General features: G+C 44.0%; 1 protein-coding gene across 3 annotated transcripts; it reads right to left on the reverse strand.

Annotated features, from left to right (window-relative positions):
- Positions 1-1,327: 1,327 nt before the first annotated feature.
- ZNF365 (zinc finger protein 365) lies at positions 1,328-21,875 on the reverse strand. 3 transcript variants are annotated; one of them, XM_087767816.1, is made up of 5 exons: positions 21,745-21,875; positions 20,691-21,425; positions 9,722-9,902; positions 7,655-7,692; positions 1,328-3,820 (listed from the first exon to the last, which is right to left on the reverse strand). In XM_087767816.1, the coding sequence occupies exons 2-5, from the start codon at positions 21,410-21,412 to the stop codon at positions 3,574-3,576; spliced, it is 1,188 nt and encodes a 395-aa protein (XP_087623942.1). In that variant the 5' UTR covers positions 21,413-21,425; positions 21,745-21,875; the 3' UTR covers positions 1,328-3,573. The 3 variants fall into 3 exon arrangements, with proteins under 3 accessions (XP_087623942.1, XP_087623943.1, XP_009464248.2); XM_087767817.1 differs by having other exon boundaries at positions 21,750-21,862; XM_009465973.2 differs by lacking the exon at positions 21,745-21,875 and having other exon boundaries at positions 20,691-21,738.
- Between the last annotated feature and the right edge of the window lie 1,305 nt (positions 21,876-23,180).

The following is a 23,180-nucleotide window of genomic DNA, read 5'->3' on the forward strand; positions in this document are numbered from 1 at the left end:
TCTGGGCGGGAGGAGACTGCTTTTACTGCTGTGATAGAGTGGGGGATCAGATGCCATCAAGTGCTTTAAAAACACGCTCTCTCTTCAACTGGCAGGAGCATCTCGAAATGATTGTGTTGTTTCTATGTACAGCCCTAATTAAAGGTCTAGGTTTCAATTAGTCTCTTGTTTTCCTGGCCTATAGCATTACATGTTGGTCAGAACATTTTGTTTTAAGCAGAAAGCTCACCTGTAAGGGCCCAGCCAGTATACATACTGCTCTGAGATGGCTTTAGTTATAGAGATGTTATAAGAGATGTGATTTTAAAAATGTATATAGGAATGAGGCATCCAGGTCCTACTGAATTTCACTTTGATGTAAGCATAAAACCCACCTAGATGTCTTCAAAGTGTCTTGAAGGGCAAAACTCCAATTCTTCTTCAAATTCATTTTCAAAGATGAGTGGTCAACTTTGTCAGAACACTTTCAGATTTTAGGTTTAAAAATATTTTGAAATTGACATTTTCCGATTCCAGTGTTACCCCCTCCCAACGTCCCCTCAAGCTAACACCAGTTACATTCAGCCTAGTGCATGTATGGATCCTTCTTCAGTGTTCCACCTCTGTTAACGGGACATGAAGTGTAGATGTGATACACATATCCAGCAGTCAAGTTCTGCTGATGACCAGACATTAACTTTAAAAATGAGCTAGTAAGTTGTGTAAACATGATTGGGAAGGAGCCTTTTTTCCTGATGAACATTATGCAGGCTCTTGGGTGTCAGAGGGACCTTATCTCCTCGTCCAGCCGTCTACAGCATCTCTCCCATGGGCTATCATCTCGACAGGAACCTGGTTCCCCTCCATGGGAAAACTTCTCTTTCCAAGTGTAACCAGGGAGATACCTGAGGAAATGATGGCTCAGCAACTGGCAATGTGTGAGGTAGACTTCATCACCTACATTCCTCAGGAGCCCCTCTGCCCTTAATTTCCTTCACCTGACCCTTCCCTCTACTCCCCCCGCCTCTGCTTTGGGCAGGTTATCTGACCATGTGGGTTATCTCAGGAATAATTTTCAAGCATCGTTACAGTAGGAGAGGGGCAGGTGACATGAAGTGCAAGCTATGTGGGCAAGATGCTGTTAGCTGTCTTTCAGGTTAATTTTTAATGCTTTGGAAAATGACAGCCCAACTTCACTGACGTGATGTTTCATCTGAGTAATAAACAAAGTCCAAGCAGGGCTGCTGTTTCTTGTCTTTTCCTCTGCTGTTGGGTAGGCTTTTGTAAGAAACATTGTATTTTCACAGTCTTAAATGACACAGTAACTGAGAAATATATCTTTATTATTAGAATGTTTATATTCTAAAAACTTTTATCTGGGGTTACAGTACCATCCAATTTCTTTCTAATTAACTAACCTGGCATTTGTTCAGCAAGTAACTGTAACTTAGGATTTGAAAAGTTTAAGAACATGCAACTTCTTTTACTCTCTTTTTTTCTTCCTCCCCCAAAAGAACAACTTACAGTCAAGATTTTGGTGCGATAAATAATAAAATAAACATCTCATTTGAGAACTAGTAGTTGCACTTAACTTTGGTGACTAACAGACTAGATAGGCATTTAAAAATAAAAATATTCTTTCAGTGTCAAGTGGATAAAGGAACGGATGAATATATTTTACTTTATTATCTTTCTAAAGTTCACCTTTATTATCTTCAAAAAGGGTCATTTTATCAGGTTTGTAAAAGGATGTGGGAAGCAGTAGAAAAAAATAAAGGATGTTTCTATTTTGTGGCTTGCCTAAGAAAGTTGTGTTAACATACAATCTGACCCAAACCCATGCAACACAATTAACAACTCCTTTTCACCACACACAATGCCTAGCATAAGGCCAAGTGTGGCCTTGTGATGTGGTTAAATAAATATTAAAATGTCATTACAACCTAAATACCTGAATTGGTTTTACACTGTGACTTTCTACTGAAACAGTGTTGAGAAACTTTAAACATATATCTGACTGTTTCATATACACTATTTAAAATAAAAGTGAGGAATAATACTCTCTTTCTTCACTCTGCTACTTTCTGGGAGCTCTGTACACTGAAAAATGTATGACATCTGTAGTTGCCTGATCCTAGCTGACTGATCGGTCATCTTCTGCTTTAAAAATATTGCAACTCAGGTGCTTATTGCAGCAGTAATCATAGTGATACACTGTCTGTTAATACTCAGTTCTGCTTACAGTCGTAGTTATAAAAAATGAAAAACATTTTTCACAAATCTTTGTACACATACTGTAAAAATCACCTTCGACAAAAACAATTTACATCTGTTATGAGCATTTAAAAAATAAATTACACAGGCTTGTCTCACCTATCCTTTCTTTTTCTTGAGAAAACAAATCTCATCAGTAACATCAACAGGATGTTTATATCTGTAAACATGGCATGAGGATTCATGTTACCAAAAAACTGTACACACAAAAAATCATCTTGATAAATACTCTGATAAATAAGGATCCTTTTAATTGGCACAAACCAGTGTAAACATGCGCATTCCCATCCTGAAATCATCTCTAACTTCCTTGCTCTTGGGTTTTTAGTTGAAATTCAAGGATCTCTCAGCCCTGTAAAGATTTTTCAGAGATAAAAATGTGAAAGGTTTCGGTTATGATCATAGGCATTTTAGGCCTCTCGCCTAAAACCAAGCACAGGCATTGAACACGGTGCCATGCAATGTAACACGTTGCTTTAGCCTTTCGCTTGCTGCGCCACTGCTGGTAACAGCCCGCTGCTGGCACTTGGTACTGAAATTTCTCCTCTGGCTCAATGCGGGCCGTGCTTGTCAGGGCTGCGGGACCAGCTTCTGGTCTCCTCGCTGAGTGACACCAGAGGCTGGTACGTATAGCAAAACCATAAAGCTTCTGGAATTTGAAAGCTGTGCTTGAGACACCAGAGCAGCCCAAACTTCTACCAACAGACAATGTGGCTGCTGGCAGGATTGAGCAGTTTATTGTATGTAATGAAATGTGCCCAACTGGGCATATGGCAGAAAATCCAGGGTAGCAATCTACTGCTGTAAATAGCCTTCAAGCAACTCAAGCAGACCTTTTGCATCTAAGTATGTCTGTGCAGGTAACAGTTAATCATTGATCTTATACCTACCTAAGCTGAAAGATTGAGTAGTTAGGTGCCGATTAAATGGATTCTTCTGAACTTCAGCAACAGCACAGATAGAAAATAAAGTACCAGGCCACATGCTGCCACTAAAATAATTAAACATACAGCCACAGTACTGCCCAGCAAGATAAATGCAGTCATTTAAAGTCAGCTCAATGAATAAATAAATAAATAAATAAATAAATAGAAAAACCTCCAAGTAAACTGAATAAAATGTCACTTTTCTTATAGCGCCCAAAGAGGGAATGGCATTACTAAATAATATAAATCTTCCATACTGCATATATTTCTATATATTATATCTGGTATGTTTTGGCATGGCCAGATGGATAGGAAAAAGTAGGATGATTAAATTCGTTCAATATTTGTTCTGTTGAAGCCAAGCTCCTGCGTTACTATATATTGCTAACCATTCCTATAGCGGTTTGGCCTTTTTACCCATCTTGGATTTTGCGCTCACTTTCCTGGCAGAGCAGACTGGTTCACCTTTCTTTTGTGCTCTCCATATTTCTCTTGAGCAATCAACAGGTTCATAGAAGCATTTCACTGGCTGCAAGCAGGTTTTCTCATCCTTTGCTTTTTTCAACAAGATTCTTCCTTTTTGAAAGGAATGAGGCTTTGCATCAGGGATGTTATATGAAGCATGTTGACTTCCTCGGCTCCTGAAATTAATAATAGTGATTATTAATAACTATTATTCAATCTTGCGAAGTTAAAGGTCCCCAAAATGTCCCAAACCCATATATTTTTTGAAGACAGAAATAGCCTTGTTTCACAGGACCAGGCTGAAAGTTAAAAACAGAGTTGCAAGATGAATTATATTTCTCAATACTCAAAAGCATCCCTCACTATAAGAATCCCTACATGTGTTACTGGTGGACTTTTCATGCATGTTCATCTACACTTTTATTCAGACAGCATTCTGCTGATTTTGGAGTGCTGAGACTTTACTGAGGTCTATATTCTCGTAACTTGGTGATCTACAGGGATTTTAAAGATGCACATGTTCACGGCAACCTTCTGCAAAGAATGAACATCCCATGGTCTTTGGAAGACCACACAGCACCAGTAACAGTAGAAAGCAGGTGCAGGAACTGTAGGAACTTCTTGGTGGGATGTCAGTGCTGCCCTGGACTGCGGCTGCTGCTAACGGCCAATAGCTCAGGAAACTCCATGCTCTGCCTTTGTGCTGGCCACCCATCTAGGGAAACTTTAGCTTTGATTTTAGGCTTTGATTTGAAACACAAGAGGAAAGGGGAATACAGAAATTGGTGGGAAGAAGGGTACGAAAGCTTAAAGGCCAAAGTAAGCTGAATTCTTTGTTCTCTCTGTGATGGTTCAGGCCCAGCAGGATTTGCTGAAATTGGTGAGCTCAGGTGGAGTGACAGAACGGTGACTGGTGCTGCAAAGGCTGAACCATGCCCTCTGCTCCGAAATTTTACGTTGAAACTGCAGTTCCACAGTTTAGCTAAGTAAGATCATTACAGTCCCTTTTAACATAATCTTGACATGTTTTACAGCAGATACATATAGTGTAACGGCAGCACTATGATGTAAGGCACCAGCTCGTTTCTGCCCAGCTACTGTGACTGAAGTGAAGAACAGATGTGCTGATGTACAAGTCGATCTCTTAAGGGTTCCCATAAGGCTATTTTCCATAGGTCGTTATTTCTGGAAACCACGTACTGTAGTATTACCTCTTCAAGTGCGTACAGTGCAAGCCCTCTCCTGCTCTTTAAAAGACCAAAAGGGTGTTGCGAAAGCCTCTCTATCTGCTGGTGGGAGGCAGTGAGAGCCAGTCAACAGCACAGGAACTAAGCCTTACCTACAGAACAGTTTTACCTGGTTGGCAGCTTTGCCAACCAGACTTTACTATGGGAAAGTTTTTGGGGGAAAATGCCATGCAGATCCAAGCTGGAGCTTGCAGGTGCTATGCCATGCTGGCCTGGTGCAGGCCTGGGCTCTGATCACTTGCTAGGGGTTAGAAATGACTTGTGTAAATGCACAAGTGTTGGCCAATCCAGTTTACGATCACTTCTTGGGCACTGTTCTTACAGTCCATTACTTAGTTGTTGTTAAAAGATTTAGTGCTTTTTTTTTTCTCAAATGTTGTTATGGTGAAAAAGTTACATCATTTATTCCCAAAGCACATGCAGGCATTACTGCAGCTGATGTTAGTCACTCCTCTGCTGCACTGAATGATGCTATTAAAACCAGAAGGTGGTCAAGGTTAATATGATCAGAGGGGATTGCCTAAAAGATCTAAACTGTATTTAAATTGAATGAGTTTATGGTAGAGAAGATGGACGTCTGTCTGTAATTCATAGTCAGGGTAAAAAGGTATCTAAGACGAATGAAGATGCAGGTCATTGCGCGTGAAATGCAATGCTACCAGCTCCAGAGGCGGGAAGTGTTTTTTTCACTGAAAGCGGTAGCTCTTCGATACAAGTGACCATGAGAGTCTGAACTTCTACTCAAACACATTCCTAATCTGTCGCATTACGGAGAAATACTGAAATGATGTGACTAAATGCACCCCACTGCCACAGGCACTTAAGAACAATCCTGTTCTTGCTGCATTTCACAAACATCAGGTATTTTTCAAGACAGATCTCATAATTTTGAGAGACCTAATTCTTAGCTTCTTCACAATAGGAGCTGGCGTTTAAAGTTGATTTAGGCACAGATGTGCCAGCAAGTCTCAGTGCCTTTGAGAAATGGCTAGTGAGCATCAGCAAAGGTCTGCCATGCCCTCAGTGGGGCATTTCCTGAAAATAGCCAGCAGAAACTGGAGAAGGGGAACTGGGAAGCAAGGCAGAGGCCTTGGAGCAAGAGGGATTGCAAGTCCAGCCACTGATCCCAAACAATGTAAGCCATCAGCAGTCCCAGCCCCTCTCAGATTACACTGAATTTTCTGGACAGGTAATAACACTTCTCAATTTTTTTAACTGGTACATATCATTAAAACCTCATTTTATGTACTGAGCTGAGTTAGAGCTCCTAAAAAAGCTGGTGGGGTGAATGCAAATGCTCGATTCATCCACAGAACAGGCAGAGCAAAATAAAACTTTCCTACCCCTCTGAGCACCTTCTCCCCTATCCTCCCTGCTTCATAGGACAAGTTGGGATATTTTTAATCTGGTAACTCCAAATAAAGACTACGACTAAATTCTAGTTTTGACAGTGTCTTTTCAAAGGAGAAGTATACCAGTAGTTAAACAGAAACCTCCAAACAATTTCATATATGCCTTTGAACTGCCACTATTCGTCAGCAATTAATGGGTTTTACCAAACTGCGTTATATTTAGACCAAAGACTTGTCAGTGGAAGGACTCATCTCACCAAGTCATTGAATTCACTGGTTATATTTTAATTCTATTTTCCTTGATCCCAATCATATTAAGACATCTAGAAGCCTGCAAAGTCTATACACAGTCAACTCAAAGTCTACTTTGGACAATCAAGTTTTTCCAGAATCTCAAATCAGTAGGGGGAAAAAAAAGCTATAAAAGCTATGAAAATAAAAAGCAGAAAAAAACAAAGCTAAAGCCCCATGCTGTTAATTATTAATGCAAACACCGCGTATCAGCAAAAGGGTACTTGGCCAGTTGCCTGCTAGGATTAAGATATATGAAAACCGAAAACAACATGAGGAGCAAAAAGCACCCCCCCCAACCCAGTACGCTATACGTTGTATTTTTAGTTTATTTTCCAGCCCATCCATCTGTTCATGTGCCTCTCAGTCTTCCAGCAATTCTTGAACCCATTGGTCAAACACAAACAGATCTGGCAGGGACGCAGAAGTCCCAGACCTGTGGTGATGCAACAGGTTTCATGCCAATGGAAAAAAGACCCAAACTCATGTCCCCACTAAGAAAGGTTGCCCTAGGAAGGGTGCACTGCCTGATCATCGCTTGGCCACGCAGCATACGTGATGCCCCGAACCAGCCGCTGGGACTTATGACCAAGTCACAGAGACATGGGAAACCAGCCACAATTAGTTCTGCTGCTCCCAGGACAGCTGCTTGAGTAACCTGAGATGATGTTAGTGCCCGTGCTTTGTCAGTGCACTTGTTTGCTTACACGTGATTTTTAAGTCGACAGTGTTACTGTCAGTTAGGAAATGACAACTGTCTCTCTCCTACCTACAGAATGTTACAGATATTTTCAGCTGAAACTTGGCCTGTGTTTGCTGAAGAGATTCAACTACTGTCGCTTTGCAATAGGCTATTATAGTCAGCAGGAAGGAGTCATTCATTTAACAGAAAATTATTCTTTTTTTTTTTTCTTTACAGAATATCTGATTCTAGCTTTAATTTAGCAGAAATCTGTTTTTGCTCTATTACATGACATAAACATAGATCATACTCAGGTATAGAACCTGATCCAAACCCAACCTGATTCAGGCTTTTGGATAAGGTGACATGCAAAAGCAGAAATGTAAGCATCTCAAGTTAGTATCTTTAAGTAAGAGAAAAATAAAAGGATATACATACAGGCATCTGGGTTTCTTATTTAATGAAATGTCTGTAAACTGCAAAGAAAAGAGAAACAGGTTATTAATATTAATATTACATTATCAAGTAATTAAAGTACAGGGATAAAATATATGCAGTCTTCAAAATCATATTTCCATTCTCACCTGCTGTTAAAACTAGAATAATATTCATCAAAGAAACGGAAAAAAAACCCAACCCTTTTACAGATTATTACTCCTCCAATTTATTACATCTGTTTTTAAAATTCATAACGTGTGAGTTGTTAGTGGTTGGATTTTTTTCCCCATTATTTTTATCATAACTATAATCAAAGTAAATTGCTAAAGAAGTGTGGGCTGAACAGAGATCTTTCACATTAGATTAAACAGTACGGATACAATGAGAAGTAATTATTGTGTTCAAGATAATTAATAAGGGACAGTGCCTGAATAAGCTGTATTAAATTAACTTCCTCTCAGAGCCTTTAATTTTGCAGTGATGCATTTCCTTTACACAAGCGGCTAGGAAACTCCAGCTACGAGCCCTTGGCTCTGCCTGCAGCGGCACGGAAGGGTGGAGGGCGAGAATGCAAGGATTTCTCTCCCTTCCCACCCCAAATCCTGAGACCAGCTAGGGAAGCATAGCCTCAGTGCCAGCACAACTTCGCATGACTTCATTTTTTACAACAGTTTGGTTCACAGCATGGAAATGCTTTGTCTAGTCCCTGTTTTAGTGGGGGTCAGGAAAGGAGGTGTTTAATGCCAGCTCAGCCTAAATTGGTCTGGGTACTAAATCAGTTCTTTGTACTGATCTCCCCTCAGTGCTACTAGACTGAGCCTTTGAATATCATTTCATGAAGTCACTGAGCCAAGCAAGTCAGATCTGGCATCTGAAAATGATTATGTTCTCGTAAATGTTCCCTCTGTCCCTGGTATTGTCCACACTTTGCAGATGGATTTTTGCCCAGCCTAACTTTGCTTGTCATCTGTCTTGGATGGAGTCTGGAGCCATCTCATGGTGTGCTTCTCTGTAATTACCTCCTGAAGGTCAGGCTGGTCAATATTTGGATGGATGACCGTAGAGGAATGCTGAAGTCACTCAGAAAGCAGGGCAGCTGCCTCAAAAATTAGTGCCTTCCCCAAGGGACACTGCTGAGCCAGGGATCCCGGTAAACACATCAAGAGCAGGGAAGATGATTTAGTACTGAAGCCCATCTTTACAGTCCCCCTCAGTGTTCTCCCAGACACTGTTTGAGATGTCCGGCACTAGATTTCAGCACATCTACATTTATTCAGGTCTTGCCTAAAGTCCTTTGTCTTCCAAGTGGCTATGGGAACCTTTGCTTTCCACCATTACATACCTGTTCAGTGCTGTGCATGATCAAATCCCTTTCCTCTCACCTCCCAGGATGAGCAGTTACTTAGCACAGGCAGCATGGGGTATTCATTTAAACTGAAATGTTCTTTGGAAGTCGTGGATAAAACTTGCCATATAAATGTAATGCTGAAAATACTGAGTTTACGTATTAATGATGAGGGCTCTTAAAGAAATCATGTATTTTAAAAAACAATGTTCAGACAGCTTTGGTTTCTAATCTGTGGGGGATAGGCCTGCGGGAATCCATTCACCATTTCTAAGAGTCCTAGGACAGGTAACTACACAAAGCAAGCTGATTTGCCAGCAGGCTGACATGTCTTCTGTAGGGATCCACAACTTTCCTGAAAATCTTTAGACATCTCCAAAAAACTGCCAAGTCACTAAGTGACACAAAGGAAGTGTTTGTTGCAAAGGTAACAGCAGCAATAGCCAAAGCTGGAAAAAAAAATTCAGTATCTGGCAAAGATTTCATTATTCCCTGCTCTCCCTTTGCCATCTTTGGCTATTGCTGCTCTTACACTCTGCTCCTTCACTCATGTGAACTGGCAGTTTAAAATATAAATAAACCACATCTAAATAAACATTTTACAAATCCAGATCTGCTGGGAGTAGCAATTAGCCTGACCCACTGATCCCACCTGTATTTAAACTCAAGTACTTTCTCTCCGGTGGTGGGTGACAATGAAGGGAAGGACTTTGCTGGCTTACCATGTGCTCACTGATGTCGGTGTGGTTGCACACCATCTGCTGATTTTGGTAATACTCTAGCTGCCTTTCTGCCAGATCCACGCGCTGCAACAGGTTCTCAATGAAGTGCTGGAGCCTGGCTTTTCCCCGCACTTCTTTTTCCGCTGCTTCTTCCAGGAAGTGGTTGAAGGTAACAACTTCTCTGCAAGACAGAAATATTGCAAAGAGGCCACGTTTAAATAATGCGAAGGGCCCTGATCTCGCTGCTGTCAAAAAATTACTGATGCTTCTCCTGTTTTTCATGGCGATAGCCTATGGTGGCTGATTACTGTCCTTCATCTCTATTAACAGATTTCAACCTTTTTGTGGACACTTAGTGAAGATCTGGAACCCTGAATGCTGAATTTAAGTTTATGGGCAGTGGGTTTGGGCTTTTTAGTCACATCATTAGGTCTCTTGGAAATAGTCCTTAGTGGTCCACAGGGTAGAAATGTATTAAGCATCACCTCTCGAGCCATCTGGAGATAGCTACAGCCTCCTTATCTTTTTTTTACTTACCCATGTGAATATCAGCCCTGAAACATGAAGAGAAGTTGATGAACCCCCAAATTCATCATCCCAGTTTACTGTGATCTTACAGTGGTAGTTAAATGTTGCTACTGGGGTGGTTCCTAACTTAAAACAGCTACTGTGGCCATAAAACTTCATTTTGGCTGCAATCCTGCAAATACATCAAAGTGCAGTGTTACGATCTGGACCTAGTGGGAGCACGGAAGATTAACAGATAATCTACACATTATAGACCAAGGAGTACGTGCGTGGGAAGAGCAAGTTTTAGGTCAGGACTTTAGAAATGTTTCTTGTCTGGTAAGATCATTGGAAGAAACAAGTAGCAACGCTGACTGTCAAAGGTCCCAGCTCTGTACTGAGACATGGCTCATTTTAAGTGCTCTGCATACTATCAGTTTACTATCAGTAATCAGGCCACCACTTGGACCTCTGATATCAGGAGTTTCTGGGTGGGAGAACTTTGGTTACAGAGTGAAGCACGTATTACAAAAAATGGCAAATCTGAGCATGTAGGACTTCCCCAGTTAAAGAACGCCTGGATAAACAGTTCTTGCGCTGCCAATTAAACCATGTTAATTTTTGCTTTGTACAAAACTGAAGGGGTGGGAGTTGGGGGAACCAGTGCTTGCCAAATGAAAAAGGCATGATTACTTGGTAGAAATACATCACCTGAGGAAAAAGCATTTTAAGCAGAAACTAGGAAACAGTTTGTAGCAATAAGAGCCTTTCAAAGCTTAGCTTATTTATAAAAAACCCAAAGTTTCTCTGCATTTCATTGTTTTAACTCAGTATAGTTGTAGATAATTGGTTTAACCCAGTATAGTTGTTTTAACAGCGAGCTCATTTGTGCTAAGAAGAGTGAGGCACAAGCGGTCAGCTATGGAAATTCACCATCTAGGATTCAGGCTGGGTCTGCCTGCTGTTAACCACAGTAGAGTGCAGCAAGAGGCTGTTTGCCCAGCTGATCTAATGGTAGGAATGAGGTATAAACAAGCATGTACTGTTTGGACGAAGAACATCAATGAATATTAGTTCATACTAACTTACGCACAAAATCTGGCCTAAGAAACAGAGAGGTACCTTGTTTGTTAAGCTCAGCTAATCCATTCCATTTCAAGGCTCTGCACAGTTTCTGTGATTATTAGCTTGCCCACAGCAACCTGGTAGGGAAGAAGCCAATCTAAACTCATTAAGGACAATTTTAGGGCTTTATTCTCACTGCCCTTACAGCATTGTAACTTTGATTTCATGAAACCACTCTGTATTTGTGTTGGCGTAGGAGCAACCTGAAGCCCTTGGCACTCTGGCAGGTTCTTCTTTTACAGTGGACAGGAAGCTCAAAAGGACAGAAACCGAGCAGGTCAGCTCCAAATCCCTTACTCTTTGGGTAAGGAAGGAGAACTGCGCGTGGCCCGCCAGGCCACTGGCCCTCCTGCAGGAAGGCTAGGGCAGAGCGGGGAGCCGCCAGCCTGGGACACCAGGAGGATGATACCTTCCAGGGCCACCGTTGGCTTGTGCATTTCGCTGCAGTGGGAGGCCACAAGCATCAAGGACTTGCCATTTATTTTTAAAATGGTGATAGTTTCATGAATGCTAACTTTTGTAATTGTGTCACCAAAGGTAATTCAAAAGCATTCATTAATCACCTGCTCCATGGCACGAATAAATCGCCCAATTTTCCTTTCCTACAAATATCTCTTTAGTGAGCTGTGCTATAGGGAGGGCAAGGGGAAGCAGCGTATTTTCTGGAAGACTTCAATCACTATCAGGAGGAGAACAGACACATAGTGCCAATAAGTTCCCTACTATTTTCCTTGCTTTCTAGACTACTTAAGATAACTTGGCATCCTACGTGCAATTATTTGTAGGAACTAGCAGCAGTAGTAGCACTTCCATTATTTTTTTCTGTTTGTTTAGCTGCCTCTATAGAGGCTATGAACCTGCCTTTAGTAACTTTTATCTAGAAATTTTCCTTTCAGCTGAAATGGTACCAGCACTCTGTAAATTCCCTTTATAAAGACAGGAGCCAGAATATACCCACCCACTAGGTCTTGGTCACATGCCTTGTCCTGATAAGCAGCAGTTCAGCTACTTTCTTTGTTTCCACTTCATTCTCATCTCTCAGAAGAACATTAAGCCCCAAGGAGTGACTGCTAATAAGTGTCTCTACTTGCTCCAACACCTCTTCCTCAGAGAGCTCGCTCCATGCCACGGCTGTGCCTTGGTTACCTGAAGGGAGTTCCCAGAAGAATTTTTACCCTCCTCCCACCATGAACAATAGGGAAACAGTTCAAAGAACTCATGTAGCTTCCTGCAGCCACTGTTTATCTGTTTAATGCCTTTCTTGTCTCTTGTAGTTTGCTCAGACTTTTTCTTAGCCATACTGGTGACCTTCTCCCTTCAATTCTATTTCTAGATAGCTATGATGATTTTTTGCTTATGTTCTTTATTTTATGTTCAATTTATTTCTCCAGGCCTCTGCCAATTTTTTGGGGATTATGTGATACGATTTCTGTCTTTTACTCTCTGCTCTTATGCTTGTGGAAAGATGGATGTTCACAGAGGTCAGATGCTGCTCCTCATGAAGTCGGGGGAAGCTGAGCCCGTGAATATGGTGGGACCCAGTTGGTAGGCACAACAAGAGCACAGCAACACAGGCCTGCTGGGCTCTGTGTCTTGACAGAACAGCCTTGTCAGCAGCGCTCACCTGAAACAGGAATCATTTGTTAAAGCCTGGCTCAGACCTGAAGCGTTGCCCTTTCTAATGAGAGGTCTCTGCTACCCTGCGCAGACTATTCTACATCTGGAGCACCGCTGCTATATTAAGAAAAGGTTATGTAGAGTTATTAGCTCCCCTTGAACTCCTCTGCTCTCAACATCATCTCTTTCCCACTCTGCTCTGCTCCTCCATTTGCTCTCTGCCCCTCAGCCTGCAGACTCCTGCCCCTTTCTGCTCAGCTGCACCCTGGCACTTGCTGTAGCACCGTAAGCTCTGGATCCTGCCACTAAATTTTCTGAGTAGAGCAGATGATGCTCAGTGCAGCTCTGTAAATTTCTGTAATGGACAGCAGAGTGATCTCATCTGTTTGCTCACAGTTTACTATACTAATATTAAGGTATGTTATATAGCAAAATGTTTTGTTAAAGGGCTGTGACTGGGCAACAGGGAGAAAGGTGGGTTTCTTGCTTTGTCTTGGGTGCTTTTGTCAGACAAAGCCTTTCAGGAGGCAGTATCGCTGCTGCTGCCTAAAGAGCAGAGGGCACATAGAACTGCCAGCGGCTTGTGGCAACAGGGTGAGGCAAGCAAGAGGGAAAGACAAAGCAGAGAAGGGTGATGCAACCTGAGCACCCAAGAGGAGCAGGAGGTGCCTGTACTGCCAGAGGAGAGCTCTTCCCAGCGCCAGAGGAGTCTGGGAGGAATTTATTGCAGTGCAGCAGGCAACTCAGAGGTGCTCAGCTGAAAGAACAAGTGCAGAGGGAAGAACTCACTGTAGGCAAGAAAGACTTGCTGCCAAAGCTTTTATTTTAAAATGACTCTGCCAGGGAGTTAACCTGTTACAGTTAATAGGACTTAACTAGTTTGGCAGTTTGCATTCCAACTGCAGCCTAGCTGCCCTCACGGAAAAACTGCAGATAGCCTGCCTTGAAACTTTTCCTGAAACCTTCTTTATGGAGGCTGTTGTCATGAAACAGCATGAACTGTGGTAAATAGTTATAGATCATAGACTGACTAGGTGACATTTATTAGTGGCCTTTACCACTAGATTACACAGTGCTCCTTGGAGGACTAGCGAGCTGCAGTTCTTGTTTACCGGAGCAGCTGCTGGCATGTGGACCCTGCAGCTACCCTTAGTATTTGTATGGCTTTCAGCAGTTAAGCATATGATACACAGAGTAGATTCAGAGGTTGGGACAGCTCCAGCTCCCTAACAACTGACAAGAAGGGCTAATGATTTCTCACATTGCGACCAAGCCCTCCTACAGACGCATAATACTGGTCTCAGGACTATTTACAGCAACTTCAACACCTGCAACTGCTCTGTAGGTGGAGACAAGCATGAGGCTCTATGCAGATTCTGCATCCAAGTATCAAATCCCTTTAGAGAATTGTGTTTGGAATAACTCTGCCTAAAATCAACAGAAAACCAAACACTTATTTTACCTGAAGATGGGAAAATTTCACAACTTATTTACTTGTGAAAATATTTAAAATATGTACATTCATTAAGTATTAATGCCACTAACCTCATCCATAATCCCATTGGTGTTATTGCCTGAAGGCTGTTATCTGTTGTTCATTAGGTTGTGGTTTCACATTCCTGCATCACTATCTGCACATTTGATTTAAGAGGTTCACACCTCCTCCCCTCAGAAAGTTACTGTCCTACCAGTTGCACCCATTCAGTGGGCTGTGCTCTAGATCTGAGCCCTGAACTTACTGGGGTGACACTGTGAAGATTAAAATGCTTTATTTCACAGAGCCATTCTGTGGGATAGTCATGCTACATGTGAACCAATGCAGCTGGGGGGGGGGGGGGGGGGCGAGTAATCTCTCTAGTGGGAAGATAAAAGGAAATGGGGAAGAGGGAGTGGGACCACCTGAAACTGAGGGTGGAAGAACACGGTGTAGTTGTGGTCGTATTCTACTTAGAGCAAAATCAAAACTGTTTTGTTCTACAACTGAAATTTGTATTTTAAGGAAAGCTGTTGTTTTAAAGCATATGTTGCAGTGATCTCTAAGAGTCAACTCTTAATCCCATTGTAGAGATGTTACTTGCACAGATAGTTTCATTAATTGCAAATTTCAGGTGAAGCCACTGGCAAGAACTACTACTCCCCACCACAGCTATTCTGCAATAGCCCTTGCATTCCAGGCTATACCAGTGCAGAGGCATGACCAGACAGTCTTGAAACAAATGTATTCAACTGATTAAAGAAATGACTGTCAGAGATATGGCAACATACTACATTAATGCTTTTACCTTATAATTAGGAGACAAAGTGAAATTGTTTAAGTCACCATTGAAGGTAGCTTCCATTTGAGGATGATAACTTCAAATGCTTACCCTGTTCAGACTTACTGAAAATCAAACTCTACCAGTTTCATTTTCTTACATAACTTCCAGAAACAAGCCTCTCAGTGTCCTCTAGAAGTTCAGTTCATAGCTGGCTTTAGTTTCAGTGGTTTTCTTGATATCTTATTCAACACAGTCTCATTCCCTTTGGGCAGGCTTCTGTGTTATCTTTAAGATCACAGTTCTCACTCCGAGTTGCATTCTCCTTCATCAAACATTGAATAATCCCTTTCAGGGCACATTTTCTAATTAAACCATTCCTTTGCTCAGCAGCTCTGCTGCAAGCTTGACCCTGTAGCCATCATTCATCAAAACTGTCCAGGACCCAACTGAGGCAGGTTGGTGATCTGGGACCTGTCTTTGGTAGCTGTTCCTGCTTCTCTAGAACATCCAGTTTTCTTTTTTTTTTTTTTTCCCCAAATAATAATAAAAAAAAGCTTTGGCCTTTTGACTTTCTAAATAGGAGAATAAGTGACTGCTGTAAGACTTCTCTGTGCTTAGAGTAATACTACTTCAACTACATATTAGTATAGTCAGCGTGGTACCTCCCGCTGTCCTACCCCTCAACACAGTTCATCTCCATGAGGGCACTAGTATAACAGCATGTACCCGTGTGCGTATTAGCACAGCCATTTTTGTAAGGGAACAGAAATAAAATTTAACTAAAAAGATATCTTCACTTTATCATTGCCGTTGGACTGCTATAGGCTTTATTTAAACCAAACAAAGAATAATTAACTGACAAGTCTGAAGAAATAACCTTACCGATCCTACAAACTCTTCAAATGGGCAGCCCTGTGCCTGCTGGTGGCCTAAACCAACACTCCTCCCTCTCATCGGAATGAGAGGTCAACAGTAAAACCTCATAGTGCTGTCATTTGAAATGAGTGCTTTGATTAGCAACAACAACATAACTCTGAGAAGAATTTACTCCCTATAGAGTTATGAAGTTTACAGACTTGCTGCTTGCTTTGGGGAACACATCAGAAAAAACAGCTTCTGACGATGCAGCCACTTGGTAGATCACAGTTTTTATATATCTGTCTCACATGCTTGGTCCAGGCAAAGGCTCAGGACATATGGGCTTCTACAGGTAGAACAGAGAGGTAGAAACAAAACTCCATCAAGTCAAAGTGACCTCAGGTCTACTGCCTCTGCTGAGGACTGCCACAGTCACAGCAGTGCAATGTCTGCCTTCGCTAGGCTGGGCAAAAAGGAAAGATGCGAGGCCTAGAAGAGCTCCATCTCCTTATTCAGGAAACCCAGATGATTAAACAAAGAATTTAGATCTCTCCTCCCTAAGCCTTCTTGGGGGCTTCATAATCAAATTATGCTTGCTAACGCGCATTTTTCCTTTCCCTTAGCTTTCCTATTTGACTTCACAATTAGATCCAAAAATCAGAGCCACTACCCAAAGTGCAATTGTACTGTTATTTTATGTCATCTTGTATACCCTTCTAAAGAGGAAGTTTTTTAAATCCCAACTTCCCCCCCCCGCCCCCCCCAGCCAATTTATAGATCAGGAGTGATTGTTAAACCTGGAAATACATCCTATTCTACCTTCCATATCTGGTTAATTCTTTCATTCTTACATGTAGGAGCAGGTCTAGTCTAACAGCCCAGATAGGTCCCTGGCTTACTAGGCACATTTTATAAAGATGAAAATATACTGGATTGTTAAATTCAGTATTATGGAGTAATCTGATCACTGATAGCATTTGTCCATTCATATAAGATACTGACAGAGCAGGTGGACATGGAGGAATACTCAAATATAGGCCCAGTATAAACATCTATTAACTTCTTTATCAGAACATTGTTATTTTTCAAGAGTTACTTGAAGGGATCCTCATAAAAGTTTCCAGCTTCTTCTCTAGAAAAAGAGTTCTCCAAAGACGACTTTTAGTGACCTTATCTAAGATTTGGACTAGAATTTTTTTTTCCTCTTTTGGATAATTTGTGGGGGGAGGTCGGTTTTTTTGGTTGTTACCCTCAGACTGATGTAGAGTAGCCATACCTCAGTCTCTTTGAGACCTAGAAGTGCATATTGATTATACACCCTTTCTCGCCTTCACATGCACCATATTCCATGATCTCTGGTAGTAGGGACAGCCATTCAGAGACCAAGGGAAGACTGGTTTCCTTTAGTCCCTTAGAAATGAGATAAGGAGGTGTTTCAGGGAAGAAGGTATTTTCTTTTTTCCTCCTACAAAGAAGAAACACGAACAAATTTTCAGCTACCATGGCTCAATATCAATGCTAGTTTTGGGAAAAGTTACCCATATTCACAAGATTGCTTATGGAAAAAAAAAAATCCCAAGAAACTGATGAAAGCATTCATTTCTGAAGGTCAGCAAGTATCAAAGCAGTCCCTAAGGGCTGCCTTTGACTTTCCACAATCTGCAGTGAGAACTCCTGCTTCTGCAATTTCCATTAAGCAGTTTTGTTTGGCTTTCTAATCATCTGGACTTCTTCCAGAAATCAAAGCCAAAGTTGAGATCCTCCTTCTTTTGAAGGAGAAAGTCATTTCAGCACACCAAATAAGTAAGTTTTTGAACACACAAAGAAACGAACGTGTAGACAGGTCTCAGAATTTACCAACAGTCCATAAGAAAACCAGACAAGTGACACTTGTTACCAGAGTCACAAACACCCTTTCTTCTCCCTTCTACCAGAGCATACCATCCAGTGCCTCCTGGTTACTGGTGCAAAGCTAGATGTCCCAGATGTTTTTAGAGGTTCAGGTCTGAAAAGCTGTTCCTATAAGTACTAGTCCTGCTTTTACAAAGCATTATTTATAGCTACCTTCCTTCTCAATTTGCTAAATATACAACGGTGTTTTAATTGGGAAGCCATACTGTGCATTCTTCTATGGCACTCTCTCTTGTTATCCTCCAAGATGGGAAATGCAGGAACCATTTGAACAAGAAAAAAAAAAAACAAAACACCCAACAACATATTTTCAGTTTTTCCTAGGTGAACTCTACCTATTCTTATACCCTGCCTACCTTCCCAGCCTCCTCAGCATACCTTCATAGTGACTTCTAAGAGGCAACACTATGGGGCTAGGCACGGGCACATGCAAGAACATACTACTACTCCCCTCTTTCCCCCTCAGTACTCTGGGCTGATATGCTTTCATCCTATCCACTAGCAAGCATTAGGCTCATTTACCTTTAGAAATTAACACGACACTGTGTAATAGCTATTCACTCATTCCTATTGATGCTTTTGCTTCCAAGTTTTTTATCTTCTTTATTTAAAGCTGAAGCAAGCTAGCGGTAATCCTAGAAGAGCAATACCCTGGGTACTCAGGTGATGTCTCTTGTGCAACTGCCTCTTTTGGTTAGTGTTTCTTGCTAGTCAAATAACCTTCAGTCTTCCCTGTAACACCAACTTAGGAGCCACCTCCTCATCTGCTTATGCATTCACCCTCCTCCTTTAGAGATGGCTAGAATTATAACAGCAAGCATCTGAGCTCCTGACCCTTTCCCAAGCCCGGCAATGTCCTAGTTTGAAGGACGGTGTTTCCCCACTTCTCTCATTCCGTGTTCAGTCTTTTCTGACTGCAGAACCACAGCCTGCCACTGCTGCTAGCAAGCAGTCTGCCAAGGGGGCAAGCGGCCTCTTCCTCATGCCTTTTCCTAATATAGTTAGGAATCACAACTTTTGCTGCCTTGTTCTTTTCACAGATCAGTGTCCTTTGCCATCCTCCCCCTATCATACCCATTCTTTCTACCCAGATAACTCTACTCCCCCCTTCCTCTTTTTCCATGAGCTCTTTTCTTCTGCAGCACTGCAGAACTCTGGTTTTGCTCCACTGAATGGTTTCTGCTTTCTCCTGACAGTCACGTGTTTCCTGTGGATTTCAAGCCTTGAATTTTAAAACCGCATCCTGTGTTTAGTTTGGGGTAAGATTCATACCACTTAACTTTAGATATCTGAAGTTCAGCATCTAGCCTAAGACGGCTGCTTACCTGAGGTCCCCCTCTCATCTGTAGAGGGAGGGAGGGAGGACCTCCGCAGGGCAATCCCTCCCCCTCTAAGATACTTTTCTAGAACAAGTAGGATGAATCACGCTGTGAAAGAGCCCATAAGGGGAGCGTGGCTAGATGGGAATACCAAAACTGCTTCAAACTGCAAGTTATCTTCATGGCCTCCTTCCAGCACACTTTCAAATCTGTCTCAGTTCCACTATTATCTTTAGCTTCATCTTGAGTCCTTCAGTCTTCTCTTCCATGAGGATCACCTGATATTTCAAAAATCAGGAGGTGCTGTTGAATATCCCTTCAAGGAAAAATACACACCCCAGAGGCTCAATTCCCACCACCTTTGCTGTTCCCTCTTCTGGGAAATCTACAGCACTGCCTCAAGAACCTGTCCTACTGATAGAGGAGCCATCATCATCTTTTCTTTCTAGTCCTTAGACTACAGGAAGGAACGATGAAAGCTCTCCAGACTTCCTACACTGAACTCCTACACCACCTTCCTTAGTTCTCAGATCAGCGTCATGGCAACTAGCACTTCTCATCTTCCTTTTGTAAGATGATGAATTGGTTTAGAAGCACTTCATTACCAAGGCTCTTTATCTGCATTTCTCTAAAATAAGTTGAGTTGCTCCGAATAGCCTGAAAGGTTTCAGCAAGTGCTGAATAAATTAAGTAGTTCACGTATAAATAATATATCAGCTATCACTACATTTTTAATGGGTGCATCATGAACATATTTTTAGATGGCCTAGGTTAGTCAGAACAACTCTGGCACCTGTTTCCCGTTCCCATATAAGCGATTCCAGTCTCACAGTTCTGCGTCCACCTAAAACACCTAGCTGGATGTGGCCTTTTCGGCACTGTCTCCTGTACAGCTTCGCTGCTGCACGGGAGCCCATCCCACTCCACAGGCAGCCTACTGACCATGGTGGGATGACTTCAGGGAAAAGGTGCTATTCGGTGTTCTTACATACTTCCTCCAGCACTTATCCACCCATCTCTTCTTAAAAAGGTATCAGATCAGAGGTGTCAGTGTAAATCAGATTACATGCTGATGATAGCTGCTACTTGTCCCTACCCCCATGAAACCAGGGACACACCACAGGCATTAGAGTGTGTAAGAGTTAGTCACTGGGGAGTCAAGCATGAAAGCCACCTGCTTGGGGACCTGTCCCCTGCCTTGCAGGGGACACGATCACATGGGCTACAGCTCTAGAAATACAGTGATCAGAAGCTGGTGAGCACCAGGCCCGTTCATAATCAGCAAGCATCCCCTCTCTTCTCCCCCAAAGGCTTTCACCGGCACAGGTGCTGGCCAGCCCGCGCAAAGCCATCAGCTCTCGCCTCCCCACTTACTCCTCTTTCCGGTGAAGCTCCTCCTCGGACTCGGTGAGGCGCTGCTTCAAGGCAGCGATCATCTCCACCGCCACATCCACCTGCCTGCTCAGGGCCCGCTCCCGGCGCTGCACCTCCTGCTTCTTCTGGGACAGCTGCACAAAAGCCGCCCGCACCTCCAGCAGCTCCGCCGTCTTCTGGGCCAGCTCTTTGGTAAGCTTGTCGATCCGCTTCTCAATCGTTTTGTCCACGGCCTCCACCATCCTGTTAAACTTTTCTCTGACGTGTGCCTCGAAGGAGGCTTTGGAGTCAGCGGCCGGGAGGCCGGGTTTAGAAATCTGCTCGCTGGGAGAGTCAGCCGACACATAGTTTGCAACGTAGGAGACGGGCCGCTCAGCTTCCACCTCCAGCGGCTGCCCGCGCTTTGCGCTCTCGCAGGACGCATCGCAAAAATTCAGGTAGGACCCTTTTTGCTGGACCGGGCTCCCCAGGCTGCCCGGGGTGGCGGACTCCGGCGGGGAGAGCAGCTCCGCCTCCTTCAGGGGCGCGAAGAGGCTGCTCTTGGTCAGCAGGCTTCTCTCCTCGTAGCTGTGGCTGTACTCCAGGTGCGCCCGCAGGGAGGAGAGGCTCCGGAACCTGCTGTGGTCGCCGCATCGCGGGCAGCGGAAGGGGAGGCAGACGCTGACGCTCCCGAGCGGCTCCTGCCAGGGCTGCCTGCCTTCATCCCGGGCCGTCTGTTGCATTCCTCGCCGGGCCCTGGGTGGGAAAGAAGAGCCCGCGTTCACGCCCGCCCGGGGCCGGGGCAGGGGCCGGGGCGGCCCGGCGGGCCCGCCAGGAAACTTGGGAAACTTTCCCGGTGATTTCTCAGGGGCGTCGCGCCATCTCCGCCCGGCGCCCGGGAAGGCACCCGCCCGGCACGGCCAGCCGCAGGGCCCCGGCGCCGCGACGCGGCTCCGCTCGCCTCGGCCGCCGCCGCCGCCGCCCGGGCCTTGCCGGGACGGAGCGGGGCCGGGCCCCGGCTCGACGCGGGCCTCAGCCGGCCGCAAGGTCGCCGCCCCCGCGCCGCCGCACTCACCCGACCTGTTGCTGGTGGCGGTGCCGCTGGCGGTGCGGCGGCGGGGCAGCCGTTTTCAGCAGAGCCGTAAATCAGGCCGAGCGCGGCGCCGGCGCCACACGCTGTCGCCGCCCGGCCGCCGCCGCGGGGCGGGGCGGGGCGGGGCGGGGCGGGGCCGGGAGCGGAGCGGAGCGGCGTGGCGCGGAGCGGAGCGGGCGGGCTGACAGCGGGGCTCTGGCCACCGGCTGCGAGTGGGTGCTGGGGTGGGCAGCAGGACCGGGCCGGGAGGCACCACAGGCTCAGGCCCGGCCGAGGCCAAACGGGGCTGGGAGCCGGAGCCGTTCCCCCCCCGGGGAGCCGTCTGCGGCCCCCGGCTTGGCCTTGGGCACCTGGTAGTTGGGATTTGCGGGGTTTTGCGGGGGTCCTGTTAGCGGTCGTAAAAAAGCAGTGAGCTGTGGGGGGTGCGCTGGGGAGGTGCTGGAGGATAAGACAATTAAAATTGTTTAACCAGCAGTGCAAGACTGACACGTGCAAATAGGTATAACCTGCCCTTGGCTTTCTGGGAATATAATTGTGAGTGGTTTTTTAAAGCTATACTTAGTAGCCAGAAAGATTTTTTTTTTTTTTTTTTAAATCTGACCCTAATTTAGCCTCAGGATTTAGGGAGGGGGAGTCAGGTAGTAATGGGATTTCTATTTTGAGTATGAGGAGCGGATGTTATTGGTGTTAGAGCATGCTGCCAATGGGTCCCCTCAATAGGGGAATATGATTCTAAGGTTTTTTTTTTTATACTGCAGATGTGTGGCTATTTTTACAAATTTTTGGAAACACAAACAAGGCTGACGGTAGAGTAGCAGCCTTTTTGAGGTAATAGTGAAATACTGCTCTTCTAAAATCTAGTGCTTGAGGCCATAGTGGTAATATGCTGCAGATTTTTTTTATTACAGTGGGAGAAAGCACTGCGGCAAAGTTTAATTCTGTACAAATATATCTGTTCCTTGAATGCAATATACAGGCAGAGTCCTAAACACTGAGAAAATCCGTGTGCATTGACAGATGCCTTTGATGTGAATCAGACATTCCCAGTAAGTGATTCGCCAGATGGCACATCAAAGGAAGTTACTCAAATTGCATTTCAGGGCTTCAGCTAATCTCTAAAGCGTGTGGGCTACCATCCAGGCTGTAACATTTTGCATGAGTTAGTTGTCCTGTATTACCTTGTCTAAATGTGGTTATTTTCTCTTCCTTTGTCATCAAGCAGTACCAAAAAACAGGATGGAGGTCAGGAGGGAATAGTTTTGAACTGTGCTTGCCTCCAAATTTGGGGGTCCTGACTATTTCTTTGAAGAAGGCCAATGTTGGCAGGACCAGATGTATGGGCGTGACCCTGTTTTGGTCCCCATTTTCTTTGCTGTTGTCCTCTGTTGTCCATTATCTCTCTCTGTTGTGCCCATTGC

Source organism: Nipponia nippon, unplaced genomic scaffold (assembly GCF_047370975.1).
Source record: "Nipponia nippon isolate SJK-2023a ecotype South Korea unplaced genomic scaffold, ASM4737097v1 scaffold_3, whole genome shotgun sequence".
NCBI lineage: Eukaryota > Metazoa > Chordata > Aves > Pelecaniformes > Threskiornithidae > Nipponia > Nipponia nippon.

Excerpts from the sequence above, each read along its gene's own strand:
- ZNF365 (XM_087767816.1), bottom strand. The coding sequence starts at position 21,412 with ATGCAACAGACGGCCCGGGATGAAGGCAGGCAGCCCTGGCAGGAGCCG. Across the intron at positions 9,903-20,690 it reads GAGCTTCACCGGAAAGAGGA|AGAAGTTGTTACCTTCAACC; the intron begins GTAAGTGGGGAG and ends TCTGTCTTGCAG. Across the intron at positions 7,693-9,721 it reads CCGACATCAGTGAGCACATG|TTTACAGACATTTCATTAAA; the intron begins GTAAGCCAGCAA and ends TTTTCTTTGCAG.